General features: G+C 48.0%; 1 protein-coding gene across 2 annotated transcripts in view; it reads right to left on the bottom strand.

Annotated features, from left to right (window-relative positions):
* The window catches only part of plekha6 (pleckstrin homology domain containing, family A member 6), a 326,880-nt gene extending 313,898 nt beyond the window's left edge, over positions 1-12,982 (bottom strand). The window contains exons 1-3 of one of the 2 annotated variants that reach the window (XM_038820378.1): positions 12,834-12,982; positions 12,614-12,690; positions 12,451-12,508 (exon numbers count right to left, since the gene is read on the bottom strand). In XM_038820378.1, coding sequence (XP_038676306.1) covers positions 12,451-12,508; positions 12,614-12,690; positions 12,834-12,898 — 200 coding nt within the window. In that variant the 5' untranslated portion in view covers positions 12,899-12,982. The remainder of the gene's footprint in view (positions 1-12,450; positions 12,509-12,613; positions 12,691-12,833) is intronic. The other variant, XM_038820379.1, reaches the window with a different exon arrangement.
* Positions 12,983-17,243: the final 4,261 nt, after the last annotated feature.

Genomic DNA, 17,243 nt, shown 5'->3' with positions numbered 1-17,243 from the left:
AGGAGCTGGTGGAGGGATTGGGGGCCCCGAATGAGTTGGAGGAGATAGTTAAGGGCTTGGACAATATGCAGTCGGGACCGGACGGCTTCCCTGTAGAATTCTACAAGAAATTCTCAGAGCTGCTGAGCCCACTCCTGCTAAGAACCTTTAACGAGGCCAAGGGAGGGGAATCCTCCCCCCGTCGATGTCGTGGGCTTCGATCTCACTCATCCTTCAGCGGTACAAGGATCCATTGCAGTGTGGGTCCTACAGGCCGATATCACTCCTAAATGTAGATGCCAAACTGCTGGCTAAGATCTTGGCCAACAGAATGGAGGACTGTGTCCTGGGGTTGATTGACGAGGATCAGACAGAGTTCGTCAAGGGCAGGCAATTGAACACGAACGTGCGGAGGCTCCTAAACATTATTATGATGCCCTCAGAAGGAGGGGACGCTGAAGTAGTGGCTGAAATGGATGCGGAGAAAGCCTTTGATCGGGTGGAGTGGGGGTACCTGTGGGAAGCGTTAAGTAGATTTGGATTTGGTGAGGAATATATAGGGTGGGTCAAACTACTGTATCAGCCCCTGTAGCAAGTGTGTCCACGAACCGACTGAGGTCGGAATATTTCCGGCTGCACTGATGGACGAGGCAGGGGTGCCCGCTGCTATTTGCCCAGGCAATTGAGCCGTTGGCCATGGCGTTCGAGTACGTCAAGAAACTGGAGGGAGCCGGTTCGGGGGGGGGGGGGGGGGACATCGTGTTTCACTCTATGCAGGCGACCTGCTCCTATATATTTTGGACCCGCTAGAGGGGATGGGGGAGGTCATGCGGATCCTAAAGGACTTCGGGAGTTTCTCGGGGTACAAGTTGAACGTGGGGAAAAGTGAGCTATTTGTGATCCATGCGAGGGGCCAGGAGGAGAGACTGGGGGAGCTCCCGCTCAGGAGGGTGGAGAGGAGCTTTCGGTACCTGGGGATACAGGTGGCTAGGAATTGGGATGCCCGACACAGGCTCAATCTACCTCGGCTGGTACAGCAGATGGAGGGAGACTTCAAAAGGTGGGACATGCTCCCGCTTCCCCTAGCCGGTAGGGTTCAGTCCGTGAAAATGACGGCCCTTCCCAGGTTTCTGTTCGTCTTTCAATGCCTTCCCATCTACATCCCAAAATCCTTCTCCAAGCGGGTGAACAGGATTATCACGGGATTTGTGTGGGCAAACAAGACCCCGCGTGTTAAAAGGCTGTTTGCAGCCGGTGTGGAAGGAGGGCTGGCGCTGCCGAACGTCTGCAGTTATTACTGGGCGGCCAATATAGCAACGATTAGGAAATGGGTAATGGACCGGGGGGGGGTGGGGGCATGGAAGCGGCTAGAGGCGGCGTCATGCGAGGATACCTGCTTAGGGGTACTGTTAATACCACCGCTGCCGTTCTCGCCGGCACGGTACACCACAAGCCCGGTGGTGACGGCGGTACTGAGGATCTGGGGTCAGTGGAGAAGGCACAGGAGGGAGGTAGGGGCCTCAGTCTGGACCCCGATACGACATAATCATAGATTTGTGCCGGGCAAGATAGACGGAGGGTTTCAAAGTTGGCATTGGGCGGGTATCAAAAGGATGGAGGACCTGTTTATAGATGGGATTTTTCCTTGCCTGAAGGCGCTAGAGGAGAAATTTAGTCTGCCCACGGGGAATGCCTTTAGATACTACCAAGTCCGTGCTTTCTGAAGAAACAGGTGGTGGCATTCCTGCTACTACCCCCCCCCCCCCGGTGCAGGATACAGGACAGGGTGGTCTCTGGTATCTGGGTTGGGGAGGGGTAGCTGTCGGACATATACCAAGAACTGCAGGAGGCAGAGGAAGTCTCGGTGGAGGAGCTGAAGGGCAAGTGGGAGGAGGAGCTGGGCGAGGAGCTGGATGAGGGCCTGTGAGCTGATGCCCTGGGCAGGGTTACTTCCTCCTTATCTTGTGCCAGGCTTAGCCTAATTCAGTTTATGGTGGTCCATCGGGCACACATGACGACAGCGAGAATGAGCAAGTTCTTTGGGGTGGAGGACAGGTGTGCGCGATACTCAGGGAGCCCAGCAAACCATGTCCATATGTTCTGGGCATGCCCGGCGCTTAAAGAATTCTGGTGAGGCTTTGCAAGGGCTATGTCCAAGGTCTTGGACGCTCGGATAAAGCTGAGTCCAGTGATAGCGATATTTGGGGTGTCGGAAGATCCGGGAGTGCAGGAAGCGAAGGAGGCCGAAGTCCACCTTCTGTATACACTATCCATCCCACCGGCCCCAGCTCATGCTCATGATTCTCGCACAGCGGCGTTAGTTCGGGCTCCTTGATGCCACACTCGGTCATATGTGGCTTTGATGTCAAGGGCAGTCACTCTCAGGCGCACCAAAGCTGTGCACAACACTGTCTCACCAAAGCAGCAAGGCTTTCTCTTGCAACACAAACCCTCTGGCATTGAAGACTAACATATTCTTCCTAATTGCTTAATGAACCTGCATGTTAACATAATCGGCACCACGTCAATTCGCCACAGCAGCATGTGCATTGAAAGAGATGGCGCTGACCCAGATACCCCACCAGAAACATGCCTTTTATCTGCGTGCCACCCAGATTTACTTTTTGCAGCTATGATTTTTCCCTTGCACTTTGCGAGCAGCAGAAGACATTCATCTTCAATTTCTAAAGATGGCAGGATAATCCTGATGAATTGATATATCAGTATACCCTTGCAAACCTACACCAGCATATCGCACGTCCAAATTCCTCTGAACTTCCCAATCCATTCCTGGAAAAATATTTCCCATAAATCTCATTTTAAAAACAAATACAAAGTAAAAGTGACCAAGCTTGACCTCAGTGGTAGGCAAACTGTTGGAGAAGATACTGAGGGATAGGATCCATTCACATTTGGGAGAAAATAGACTTATCTGAGATAGGCAGCATGGTTTTGTGCAGGGAAGGTCATGTCTTACCAACTTAATAGAATTCTTTGAGGAAGTGACAAAGTTAATTGATGAGGGAAGCGTTGTAGGTGTCATATACATGGACTTCAGTAAGGCGTTTGATAAAGTTGCCCATGGCAGGTTGATGGAAAAAATGAAGTCGTATGGGGTTCAGGGTGTACTAGCTAGATGGATAAAGAACTGGCTGGGCAACAGGAGACAGAGAGTAATGGTGGAAGGGAGTGTCTCAAAATGGAGAAAGGTGACTAGTGGTGTTCCACAGGGATTCGTGCTCGGACCACTGTTGTTTGTGATATACATAAATGATCTGGACGAAGGTATAGGTGGTTTGATTAGCAAGTTTGCAGATGATACTAAGATTGGTGGAGTTGCAGATAGCGAGGAGGACTGTCAGAGAATACAGCAAAATATATATAGATTGGAGAGTTGGGCAGAGAAATGGCAGATGGAGTTCAATCCAGGCAATTATGAGGTGATGCATTTTGGAAGATCTAATTCAAGACTATACGGTCAATGGAAGAGTCCTGGGGAAAATTGATGTACAAAGAGATCTGGGAGTTCAGGTCCATTGTACCCTGAAGGTGGCAATGCAGGTCGATAGAGTGGTCAAGAGGCATATAGCATGCTTGCCTTTATTGGACGGGGTATTGAGTACAAGAGTCGGCAGGTCATGTTACAGTTGTATAGGACTTTGGTTAGGCCACATTTGGAATACTGCGTGCAGTTCTGGTCGCCACATTACCAGAAGGATGTGGATGCTATAGAGAGGGTGCAGAGGAGGTTCACCAGGATGTTGCCTGGTATGGAGGGTGCTAGCTATGAAGAAAGGTTGAGTAGATTAGGATTGTATTCGTTGGAAAGACGGAGGTTGAGGGGGGACCTGATTGAGGTCTACAAAATTATGAGAGGTATGGACAGGGTGGATAGCAACAAGCTATTTCCAAGAGTGGGGGTGTCAGTTACAAGGGGTCACGGTTTCAAGGTGAGAGGGGGAAAGTTTAAGGGAGATGTGCGTGGGAGGTTTTTTACGCAGAGGGTGGTGGGTGCCTGGAACACTTTGCCAGCGGAAGTGGTAGAGGTGGGCACGATTGCATCATTTAAGATGCATCTGGACAGATGAACGGGTGGGGAAAAGAGGGAAGTAGATCCTTGGAAAATAGGCAACAGGTTTAGATAAAGGATTTGGATCGGTGCAGGTTGGGAGGGCCGAAGGGCCTGTTCCTGTGCTGTAATTTTCTTTGTTCTTTGTTCTTTTTAATTATTGTCACCATTACCATCGCTCTGATGCTGGCCTCTCGCACATTTAGATTTTAATGGCTGCATCATTGGTGTCTGCACCTTCAGCCACCTGGGCCCCAAGCTCTGGAATTCCCTCCCTCGACCTCTCAGCCGCGCTGCCCTCCTTTAACATCCTGCTTTGAGGGGTGACACAGCGGTTAGCACTTGTACCTCACAGCACCAGGGACCCTTATTCAATTCCGACTTTGGGTCTGAGTGTGTTTCCTCCGGGTGCCCCCCACAGTCCAAAGATGTGCAGGTTAGGTGGATTGGCCATGCTAAATTGTCCCTTAGTGTCCAAAGATTAGGGGGTGGGGGGGGCTACGGGGATAGGGTGGGGGAGAGGGCCTAGGTAGTGTACTCTATCAGAGGGCCAGTGCAGATTCGATGGGCCAAATGGCCTTTTTCTGCACTGGAGGGATTCTATGGAAGATGTTCCTTAAAACCCACCTGTCCTTATCTGACTTGATCTTAAATTTTGTTCAACAAATAGCAGCATGGTGGCGCAGTGGTCAGTACTGCTGCCTCACTGCACCGAGGTCCCAGGTTCGATTCCGGCTCCGGGTCACTGTCTGTGTGGAGGTTGCACATTCTCCCTGTGTCTGCGTGGGTTTCGCCCCCACAACCCAAAGATGTGCAGGGTAGGTGGATTGGCCACGCTAAATTACCCCTTAATTGGAAAAAATTAATTGGGTACTCTAAATTTTTATTTTTATTTTGTTCTATAAAACGTCAATAGAGCACCTTGGAAAATTTTACTAGGTTAAGAGCGGCCATATAAATGTAATTTATTTTTTTCATCCCCTGAGAGGATTTCATACCTAACTGTCTGTGTGGCACAGACTTAATCACATTAAACACTGACAGCCATTCTATCCCATCAGATGTGATACAAAACAAACGTTCCTTCTCCAATAAACGCCCCACATTGTCAAAAGGCCATAAAATGTCCTTCAGACCTCAAACAGACGGAGCAGACAACATGCCTAGAGTTCCTGCTAGCCCTGCCCCCGCCACCCCCACCCCCACTTGCATAAGAAAGGCCCTTCAGGCATTGTGAGCACAGGCCACGTTTACGATCTGTGATTTGTTTGCGCCTTATCAACTATTTATTACCGTCTTTTTGGAAATATCGCCAATAAACTTGCATCACCCTCTTCAGAGACCCAGCCCTCAAACAGGACACTGGTCCCATGTGCCAAGCACCAACTTGCAAGCTCCATTGGACTAAATGTACACAGACTTTAGAACAGATATACTCTTGTCTTGAGGAATATTAAAACTGTAGTTGCAATAGTGCAAAGTAAAAGCTTAACGTTACTTTTATTATACTCCACACTGGTTTTCAGTGATTATAATATTAACCCACATAAATAGACACCACACATTTCATTCAAATATTGAAATATAGAAAGATATACAACTCAGGAAAGGGCCTTTTAGCCCATCATGTGTATGCTATCTGGTGTAATCCCACGATCCTGGCCCATTGCCCTGGAGATTACAACACCTCAAATGCCTACTCACATTCTTTTTAAATGCGAAGACAATCTCTGCCTCTACCACCCTCCCAGGCAGTGAATTCCAGATCCCCACCATTGTCTGGGTGAAAGAGGTTCTCCGCAAATCCCCTTTAATCCTCCCACTAATTAATTAAGTCTACGGCCTCTGGTTATTGACCACTCTGCTGAAGAAGTCCATCCGATTCACTCATTCATAATAATCTTTATTAGTGTCACAAGTGGGCTTACATTAAAACTGCAATGAAGTTACTGTGAAAATCCCCTAGTCGCCACACTCCGGCACCTGTTCGGGTACACAGAGGGAGAATTCAGAATGTCCAATTCACCTAACAAGCACGACTTTCAGAACTTGTGGGAGGAAACCGGAGCACCCGGAGGAAACCCATGCGGACACGGGAAGAATGTCCAGACTCCGCACAGTGGCCCAAGCCGGGAATCGAACCCGGGACCCTGGCGCTGTGAAGCAACAGTGCTAACCACTGCACTGCCGTGCCGCCCATTCATAATTTTAGACACCTCGATTGAATCTCCCCTCAGGCTTCTCTGCTCCAAAGCCTCTCAAACTTCCCTCATTGCTACAATTCTCCACTTCAGGCAGCAAACTCACAAATCTCCTCTCTCAGGTGATCATGTCGCCCTGTAACGTGTTGGACCAGAACTGTGCATAGTACTCTAGCTGCAGTCTAACTCGTATTTTAAACAGTTCCAGCACAGCCCTCCTGCTCTGATATCCTGTTCCTCGGATAATAAAGGACAGTATCCCATATCCCTTTAAGACCACCTTATCTTTCTATCCTTCTGTCTACAGGAATCTGTGCACATACTGGGCCCAATGATCCTCCACACCTCTTAGAATCCTACCATTGGACCACAGCACCTCGCTTCCGAACACTGAGCCAATTTTGGATCCAAGTTGCCACTTTACATTGGATCCCACTGAATTAATTTATTGATTATTGATTAATCTATTGATGGGGCAGCACGGTAGCATAGTGGTTAGCACAGTTGCTTCACAGCTCCAGGGTCCCAGGTTCGATTCCCTGCTGGGTCACTGCCTGTGTGGAGTCTGCTCGTTCTCCCAGTGTCTGTGTGGGTTTCCTCCGGGTGCTCCGGTTTCCTCCCACAGTCCAAAAATGTGCAGATTAGGTGGATTGGCCATGCTAATTTGGCCTTTGTGTCCAAAAAGGTTGGGTTAGGTGGGGTTACGGGGATAGGGCGGAGGTGTGGGTTTCGGTAGGGTGCTCTTTCTGAGGGCCGGTGCAGACTCGATGGGCTGAATGACCTCTTTCTGCACTGTAAATTCTATGATGATACGATTCTATGATCAGTATGTCCTGTGGAACCTTGCATAAAAGTCTTACTAAAATCCTAGTAGACTCCATCAAACAAGCTACCCAAACCACCCTCCTTTGTGCCTCCTCAAAACATTCTGGTGCATGCGGGAGATATTCAGGTTGCCTCACTAATCCGACAAATCCAAATTAAATGGTTCCTCCAGGGAGCAGTTCTGTTATGGCCTAAATTATATAATTAATTAAGAAATGTTAATTATAGGTATGTCCCTCCCTGCGCCTGCCTCTGTCTGGTTCAGAGGTTGTAAAATTTACTGTTGCATTCTGTAAATAGTTTCAAAGTTTCACAATCTTCCCATGTGGCATTCTTGTCGATCTCCGTGAGTTTGTCAAGATATGAATGCAGTAAATACCAGAATTTACAGTGCAATGATCAGCGTGCGAAGGCTGAATAAATTGATGTGCAATTGCTTTAACTATTTCAACAGAAACATGACCCATTAGTTACGTGAAATTTTTTAACCGGCTGATTAGGCTCTGTAACAAGTCTCCGCGTGCACCAGAAATAAGACCATGTTCCACCGCCGCACACCCTCCCCATTATTAAATGGAAACATTCTTGATGATAACACAGCAGCTCGGCTCCTGCCCGTCTACACAACCAGAAGCTAAAACATTTGGAGACACATGATAACAAATCCTACTTGGTACCAGAGAGATAGAGGCACGTAGGGATAGGAAGCCATTCAGCCCCTCAAGCCTGTTCCATTGTGCAATTAGATCATTGCTGGTCTGCATCCCAACTCTATCAATCTACCTCCTTTATTTGATGAACAATTTTATTAAGACATTTTGGCATAGTAAACAACAACAATATAAAGCAGTGTGCAAAGAACAATCAATATAGTGCAAGAAAACCAGCTCCTCTCCTAGAAGGACCAGCCTAACTAACCCCCTAATCTACGTTACCCTAACACCCCCGCACCCCCCTCCCTGCCCCCAGCTGACGATTAATTTTCCGCCAAGAAGTCGATAAATGGTTGCCACCTCCGGGCGAACCCTGACAGTGACCCTCTCAAAGCGAACTTAATTTTCTCCAGACCGAGAAAGCTCGCCATATCCGATAGCCAGACCTCCGACTTTGGGGGTTTTGAGTCCCTCCAGGCCAACAGAATGTGTCGCCGGGCTACCAGGGAAGCAAAGGCCAAAACGTCAGCCTCTCTCTCCTCCTGGACTCCCGGTCCTCCGAAACCCCAAAAATAGCCACCTCTGGACTCTTCACCGCCCTTGTTTTCAGTACCCAGGACGATTTCTCTTTACTATGCTCTTTACTCTGGCTCTGTTCCAATTAGGGCAATCAGTGAATTTGCCTTCTTTCTATATTGTCTATGTCCGAATGCTTAAATATCGAATGATACCACCACAAGTTTCAACCGGCTATCGATCAAAGAGCCAAACACCAGTTAGTTAGTTCAAGGTCAAGGGTACTTTATTTACATACAACCAGTCATGTAACATAAACACTACTAGTTAACTACACCTATTACTAAGACAACCTGTACTTAACTTTGGGCTCCCGGTTTAGGTCAGGAAACAGTGGCCGTTGTTCAATTCTGGATCTCATGGGTTCGAAGGGGTAACTGCTGCTCAGCTGGGCTCGTCCTTCTGGTAGTGGGCATTGAACTCAAACTTGTTTCTGGTGTTGCTGCGATTGGTGATGACTGTGACCGGGGTACCAAGGCCAAAAGAGAGCAAGCATATGGCGAACTCTTCCTTTATACTCAGGGGGGGGGGGGGGGGGGGGGTTTCTCACACTTTTGGGCGGTCCTTCGATTTGGGCCTTACTAATTGGGTGATCCCTGATCACTCCGTTCGATTCCTTAGCCAATAAGTGGGCGGGGATCTGGATGACTGGGCGTGTCTCAAGCGGTCATTGATCCTGTTGTTTACGTTTGCCTTGGACTGGGAGTGGCGTCAAAATGTCTGGGACTGTCCCGGTAGCTGAAGTACCAGCCCTTTGTGTTGCGGGAGATCGGCCATCAACTGCTAATCGGCCTGATGAACATGCTAGTGGTATGGGGTTTCGATATCGTCTGGACTTTGCTGACAAATATGCAATTCAGGCTCAGAACCTTCCTGACTCTTGGCTTGTCCATTTTTACCCATCGGTCTTTGCGAGTTGCTCTGTGCTTAGTTGGGAGTGGCCATGTCAGATGGCTACAGGACAAAACTTCCACGAATCCCTGCCAGTACCCCCTGAGTTTTTGACATGCCCAGAACATGTGGACATGGTCCGCCAGTCCTCCCGAACATCTAGCGCACCTGTCCTCCAATCCAAAAAATTTACTCACCCGGGCCTCTGACATGTGACCCCGATGGACGACTTTGAATTGAATCAGGCTGAGCCTAGCACATGTTGCGGTCACGTTTACCCTACTCAACGCCTCCACCCATAAGCCCTCTTCCATCTCACCCCCGAGCCCCTCTTCCCACTTAAGCTTCAGGTCCTCGATCTGCATCTCCTCTGCTCCCATAAGTTCTTTATATATATCCGAGACCCTCCCCTCCCCCACCCATCCACTGGACACTACCCTGTCCTGGATCCCCCTAAGTGGCAGGCGTGGGAAGGATGGAATCTGTCTGCGTAGAAAGTCTCTGCAAGTACCTGAACTCATTCCCTCTCGCCAGCCCAAATTTCTCCTCTAACGCCCTCATGCTCGGGAGGCTCCTTTCCAAGAACAAATCCCCCAGACCCACCTCCTTTTTAACAATTAATTTATTGTTTGATAATGTCACTAGCTAGATCAGCATTTATTGACCATCCCTAATTGCTCTTGAGCAGGGGTTGGCGAGTCGCCTGCTTCAACTGTTGCAGTCCATAGTGCTGTTCCAGGGAGCTCCAGGAATTTGGCCTTGCAAGATTGAAAGAACGGCAACGCATTTCAATGTCAGGATGGTGAGTGATTTGGAGGCGAGCTCGCTGGTGGGGATGCACCCATGTCTCTGCCGCCCTTGTCCTCCTGGGTGGTTTGCACGATTGGAAACAGTCCTCGAACAAGCCTTGGTGAGTTGCGGCAATGCTTTTTGAATATGGCATACACTACAGCCACTGTGCGCGGAGGTGGAGGAAGTAGATATTAAAGTAGTGGGTGGGAATCAAGCAGATGCTTTGTCCTGGATGAGGCGGAGCTTCTTGAGTGTAGTTGGAACTGGACTCATCCAGACAAGTGGCGAGTATCCCATCCAATTCCTGACGTGTAGGTGGTGAAAATGTTTTGGGAAGTCAGGAGTTGAGTTACTCACTGCTAAAGTCCCAGCCTCTGACCTGCTTTTGTAGCCACAACATTTATGGGGCTCGCCCATGGCGGGTCAGTTACCTAGGCGGCTGGTTTGTGATATGGAGCGACGCCAACTGCGTGGGTTCAATTCCCGTACCGGCTGAAGTTATCCATGAAGGCCCTACCTTCTCAATCTTGTCCTTTGCCTGACTTGTTGCGACACTTCCGGTTAAATCGCCACCCGTCAGCTCTCTCTCAAAAGGGGAGAGCAGCCTGTGGTCATCGGGGATTATGGTAACTTACATTTCATGGCTAGGCCAGTTGTGTTTCTGGTCAATGGTGGTCCCCAGCATTTTGGCAGTGGGGGATTCAGTGACGGTAATGCCGTTGAATATCAAGGGAAGATGGTTAGATGCTTCCTTGTTGGAGATGATCACGGCCTGTCTTTGTGTGCTTTTGTAATCCTTCTGAAAAGATTTCAATCTCAGTTCGGACATTATCAATTATCCGGCCTCAACAACTTTCTGGAGAGAGGAGTTGCCGATTCCCACATTTATGTTCAGCAGTGCTCCCTGGCATCATCCTCGAGCGCCTGAGTTCCAATTTTAAGGTTCTGGACATTCCCACTAGAGGAACAAGTTTCTTTCTCAATCTACCCTGTCGATTCCTTTCATCATCTTAAACACCTTGATTAAATCATTTAATCTTCTATACTCAAAGGAATGGAAGATTAGTCTATGCAACCTGCATTCAGAATTTAAACCTTTTTAACCTTTTAATAATAACAAACTAAGTTGGGACAAGGAAGCGGTCTCCCCGAAGTAGATTGACGGGGGAAACAAATGAAATAATCTTTAAAAATGCATTTTGGTTGAGTTATGCACAATTAAACACATAAAAATCCACATGGACAATTCAGAACACAAATTCAAATATATACTATTCATTCCAAGTACAGGCCTAACTGGATAGTCACAGTGAATTGCAAATGCTTCCAAATCCATTTCTGAATCGAGAAGGTGGACAGCCTAAAATTTAGGGGCTATTACATTTACATCTGCAGTCAGAGGTCAGTCAAACATTTTTCTTGAGATCCATGATACTTTGGTGACAGGAACTTGCCCTGGTTTACATCAACACGGCTGCAGCCAAGTTGGTTTGACTCAGAATTCGATAAAGGGACTGAAACCCTTTAAATGAACTGATAATCACTCCTGAGAGAGTCAAAGAGAAAGGAAAGGTTGTTGCCAATGCAGGCGGTAATGCACCTTAAACCGTCTCCCAAATCTCCTGGCCACATCTCAGGGACTGCCAACCTCATCAGGTAGCAGCAACTTAAATACCCCCACCCAACTTCCAATCCTGACCCTTTTTCGGAGAAGGCTCACAAGTGGATTTCAGGATCGGGCTCAACTGGGATTCCTCCACAGTTAAATAACCAACTAGAGTACGAGAGGGCATCTGGTGCCCGCTAACAACATAAATTTACACAGCATCTTTAACACAACCACTCTACGATAATAAAAGATGCCAAGGTGCTCGAAAGGAAAACGAGACGAGACATGTAAGGACAGATGGCCAAAGAGTTGGGTTTAAAGAAGTGTCTTAAGCCAAAAACGGCCTAGAGAGGCAGAGTGCTTCAAGGAGGAAATTCCAGGGCTTAGGCCCCAGGCGACTGAAGGCATCAATTGTGGGACGACCAGTTCAGAAATGCTCAAGAGAGGAGACAGGAGAGGAGTGCCGACGTCTCCGGGGGTGGGGGTTGTTGGGCTGGAGGAGAGTTCAGGGAAAAGGATGAGGGGAGACCATGGAAGGATTCCAGAACAAAGCTCGGAATGCTGCAATGGAGGGGGGGGGGGGGGCAATGTAGGTCAGCACATGGGTCATGGATGAATGGGACACAGGTAGTAAGTAGAGTTTTGGATGACCTCAAGTCTACAGTGCGCCCAATGAACTGACAAATAAAAAGGGAAGTGGGGGGGGGAGTCACCTCTTTCAAGTCAGGTAAAGATGAGGGGCCAAATACTTCAAGACAGGTAAAGAGAGAGAAAATGATCTTCCCAAAATGACAAAATTCATCAGCATTAGAATGAACAAGGTCCCAGGTGAAGTTTAAAAAAACATGCACTCACTTGATGAAATATGTCGCTCCTTCAAAGGTGAAGCCTTGTTCCCAGCCACGAGGCAGACCTGCAATTGAAAAATAATAATAATAAATGTACAGAAAACGATGTGATGTGATGGGGTCAACAAAACAAAACAAGACCCAAGACTGAAACCTCTTTTGGTTCCTACCTGGTTGACGCCTGTGACCAGTTCCGAAATCCTGTCCTGACCTTGGATGCATCCAACTAGTGGAACGGGTCAAGTCACTGCAAAAATAAAATAAATTAAATAAATAAGTATATCCCCCGGGGGGGGGAGGAGAGAAACGAACTCTGGGAGAACCCTGCCGCGGAGAGACTGGGTTGAACTCCGCAGGAAACCTCTGCACAGACTGTAACAAATACTCAACTCTACAAAGAAGATCCTGCCATCCCGGGTAATTCCATAACTCCAATACTTGGGGAGGTTTTCCATTTGTCCCGGGCGCTAACTTTCAGCCCCACTTTGGGGCTGTGCAAGGAGAGGGAGGGGGGGTCTCCTTCCTCCTGCTCTCTGTGCATTTCCCGAGGACGCTTCCTTGTTACAGGGATGAGTGAGTTGTCAGTATCACCGCCCTGTGGATCTGAAACACACTCCCCTTCTCTCTCTCTCTCGCCAGGTTCCACTCCCCACGCTGACTGAGTCACAGAGAAAGGTTCAAAAAAGGGGATCTGCAGCCTGCTCCGGGATAAATCACACTTGACAAACAAAAACCAGCCCAGAAACAGAGAAACTATTCCTGAGAAAGAATTCCCATTCAGGCCATGTCAATCCCAGATCGGTCACCACCCCCAACCCCAGCCCCCACACACACGCACTCTGCCTGGATCAACATTTGTGCCTCAAACACCACCCATTACAAAAAAAAACAGACCGCTGTGGTGAATGTATAAATACTGTTAATTCAGTACACTGTGTTGCATTATACCATGCTATTAACACCGTGGGCTCCATCTATGGGCCACTGTGTGGCTTCGCCCATCGGGGGAGATGTGGAGCATGTACGGGCTCCGCCCCTTATAGGAAGTATAAGAGCAGCAGACCTGCGGGACCGCCTTCAGTATTGTACCAGTCGCAGGCAGGCAAAGTTGTAAACTGATTAAAACCACTGTTTGACTCGAGTCTCCGAGTGAATTGATCGTCACATCAACCACTTTGGTCAATATCACATTGCTGTTTGTGGGATCTTCCTTTGCGCAATTTGGCTGCCAGGTTTCCAACCTTACAACCGTTTTCTTCATACACTTCCCCTCCCCACCCTCTTTAGAGAGATAATTGAGGGGGGGGGGCAGCGATTCCCAGCTCACCATCAGTCCATCTGAAGTACACCCTCTTATAACCAGCCTGGGATTTGAACCCAGACCTCCTGGTCCACATGTAGGAATATTATCACTGCACCACAAGACCTCTCTGGGTTACCATAGTGCCCACACCAGCAGTATTTAATTGCCCTTAAAGCACTTGGGGATATTCTGAGGTTAGAAGAGGGGCATAGGAATGGTCAGCAGACAGAAAAACAGAAAGTTGGAATAAATGGGTCTTTTTCGAGGTGGCTGGCAGTGACTAGTGGGGGTCCGCAGGGATCAGTGCTTGGCCCCCAGCTATTCACATATACACCGATGGATTGGATGACGGGACCAAAAGTATTATTCCCAAGTTTGCTGATGACACAAAACTTGGTGGGAATGTGAGTGGTGAGGGGGATGTTAAAAGGCTTCAAGGTGATTGAGACAAGTTGAGTGAATGGGCAAATATAAAACATAGAAACATAGAAAATAAGAGCAGGAGGCCATTCAGCCCTTCAAACCCATTCTGCCATTCATTATGATCATGGCTAATTATCCAACTCAATAGCCTAATCCCGCTTTCCCCCATATCCTTTGATCCCTTTTGCCCTAAGTGCTATATCTAACTGCTTCGTGAAAACATACAATGTTTTTGCCTGTAATAAATTCCACAGGCCGCCCACTCTCTGGGTGAAGACATTTCTCCTCATCTCTGTCCTAAATGGTCTACCCCGTATCCTCAGGCTGTGACCTCTGGTTTTGAACACCCCCAACCATCAGGAACACCCTTCCTGCATATACCCTGTCCAGTCCTGTGAGACCATAAGACATAGGAACAGAATTAGGCCACTCGGCCCATCAAGTCTGCTCCGCCATTCAATCATGGCTGATATTTTCTCATCCCCATTCTCCTGCCTCCAAATGTCAGTTGATTTGAATTCAGGACCGGCATGTTCCTGTGAGGAAGAAGGATAAATATGGCAATTTCGGGAACCCTGGATAACGAGAGATATTGTAGGCCTCGTCAAAAAGGAAAAGGAGGCATTTGTCAGGGCTAGAAGGCTGGGAACAGACGAAGCCTGTGTGGAATATAAGGAAAGTAGGAAGGAACTTAAGCAAGGAGTCAGGAGGGCTAAAAGGGGTTACGAAAAGTCATTGTCAAATAGGGTTAAGGAAAATCCCAAGGCTTTTTACATGTATATAAAAAGCAAGAGGGTAGCCAGGGAAAGGGTTGGCCCACTGAAGGACAGGAAATCTATGTGTGGAGTCAGAAGAAATGGGCGAGGTACTAAATGAATACTTTGCATCAGTATTCAGCAAAGAGAAGGATTTGGTGTATGTTGAGTCTGGAGAAGGGTGTGTAGCTAGCCTAGGTCACATTGAGATCCAAAAAGACGAGGTGTTGGCGTCTTGAAAAATATTACGGTGGATAAGTCCCCAGGGCCCAATGGGATCTACCCTAGAATACTGAAGGAGGCAAGAGAAGAAATTGCTGAGGTCGTGACAGAAATCTTTGGATCCTTACTGTCTTCAGGTGATGTCCCGGAGGACTGGAGAATAGCCAACATTGTTCCTTTGTTCAATAAGGGTAGCAAGGATAATCCAGGGAACTACAGGCTGGTGAGCCTTACGTCAGTGGTAGGGAAACTACTGGAGATAATTCTTCGAGACAGGATCTACTCCCATTTGGAAGCAAGTGGACGTATTAGCGAGAGGCAGCACGGTTTTGTGAAGGGGAAGTCGTGTCTCAGTAACTTGATAGAGTCTTTCGAGGAGGTCACAAAGATGATTGATGCAGGTAGGACAGTGGATGTTGTCTATATGGACTTCAGTAAGGCCTTTGACAAGGTCCCTCATGGCAGACTGGCACAAAAGGTGAAGTCACACATGATCAGAGGTGAGCTGACAAGATGGATACAGAACTGGCTAGGTCATAGAAGGCAGCGTAGCAATGGAAGGGTGTTTTTGGAGGGCTGTGACTAGTGGTGTTCCGCAGGGATCAGTGCTGGACCTTTGCTGTTCATAGTATATATAAATAATTTGGAGGAAAATGCAACTGGTCTGATTAGTAAGTTTGCGGACGACACAAAGGTTGGAGGAATAGTGGATAGCGATGAGGACTGTCAGAGGATATAGCAGGATTTAGATTGTTTGGAGACTTGGGCAGAGAGATGGCAGATGGAGTTTAATCCAGACAAATGTGAGGTAATGCATTTTGGAAGATCTAATACAGGTGGGGAATATACAGCAACAATGCCAGCAGCGCGGGTTCAATTCCCTTACCAGCCTCCCCGAACAGGCGCCGGAGTGTGGCGACTAGGAGCTTTTCACAGTAACTTCATTGAAGCCTACTTGTGACAATAAGAGATTATTATTATTATTACAGTGAATGGTAGAACTCTCACGAATATTGACAGTCAGAGAGATCTAGGTGTACAGGTCCACAGGTCACTGAAAGGAGCAACCCAGGTGGAGAAAGTAGTCAAGAAGGCATACGGCATGCTTGCCTTCATTGGCCGGGGCATTGAGTATAAAAAATGGCAAGTCATGTTGCAGCTGTATAAGACCTTAGTTAGGCCACACTTGGAGTATAGTGTTCAATTCTGATCACCACACTACCAGAAGGATGTGGAGGCTTTGGAGAGGGTGCAGAAGAGATTTACTAGGATGTTGCCTGGTATGGAGGGCATTAGCTGTGAGAAGAGATTGAATGAACTCGGTTTGTTCTCACTGGAACGTCGGCGGTTGAGGAGCGACTTGATGGAGGTTTACAAAATTATGAGAGGCATAGACAGAGTGGACAGTCAGAGGCTTTTTCCCAGGGTAGTAGGGTCAATTACTAGGGGGCATAGCTTTAAGGTGCGAGGGGCAAGGTTTAGAGGAGATGTACGAGGCACGTTATTTACACAGAGGGTAGTGGGTGCCTGGAACCCGCTGCCGGAGGGGTGGTGGAAGCAGGGACGATAGTGATGTTTAAAGGGTGTTTTGACAAGTACATGAAGAGGATGGGAATAGAGGGATACGGACCCCGGAAGTGTAGAAGATTTTAGTTTAGACGAGCAGCATGGTCGGCGCAGGCTTGGAGGGCTGAAGGGCCTGTTCCTGTGCTGTACTTTTCTTTGTTCTTTGTTCTTTGTTCTCCCCATAACCCCTGATCCCCTTATTAATCAAGAACCTGTCTATCTCTGCCTTAAAGACATTCAGTGATTTTGCCTCCACAGCCTTTTGCAGCGAAGAGTTCCACAGATTCACCACCCTCTGGCTGAAGAAATTCCTCTTCATCTCAGTTTTGAAGGTTTGTCCCTTTAGTCTAAGATCGTGTCCTCTGGTTCTAGTTTTTCCGACAATGGACACATTCTCTCCACGTCCACTCTATCCAGGCCTTGCAGTATCCTGTAAGTTTCAATAAGATCCCCCCTTATCCTTCTAAACTTCAACGAGTACAGACTCAGAGTCCTCAACCATTCCTCATACAACAAGCTCTTCATTCTAGG

Source organism: Scyliorhinus canicula, chromosome 15 (assembly GCF_902713615.1).
Source record: "Scyliorhinus canicula chromosome 15, sScyCan1.1, whole genome shotgun sequence".
Taxonomy (NCBI): Eukaryota; Metazoa; Chordata; class Chondrichthyes; order Carcharhiniformes; family Scyliorhinidae; genus Scyliorhinus; species Scyliorhinus canicula.
This window is presented reverse-complemented; position numbering and strand designations above follow the sequence as displayed.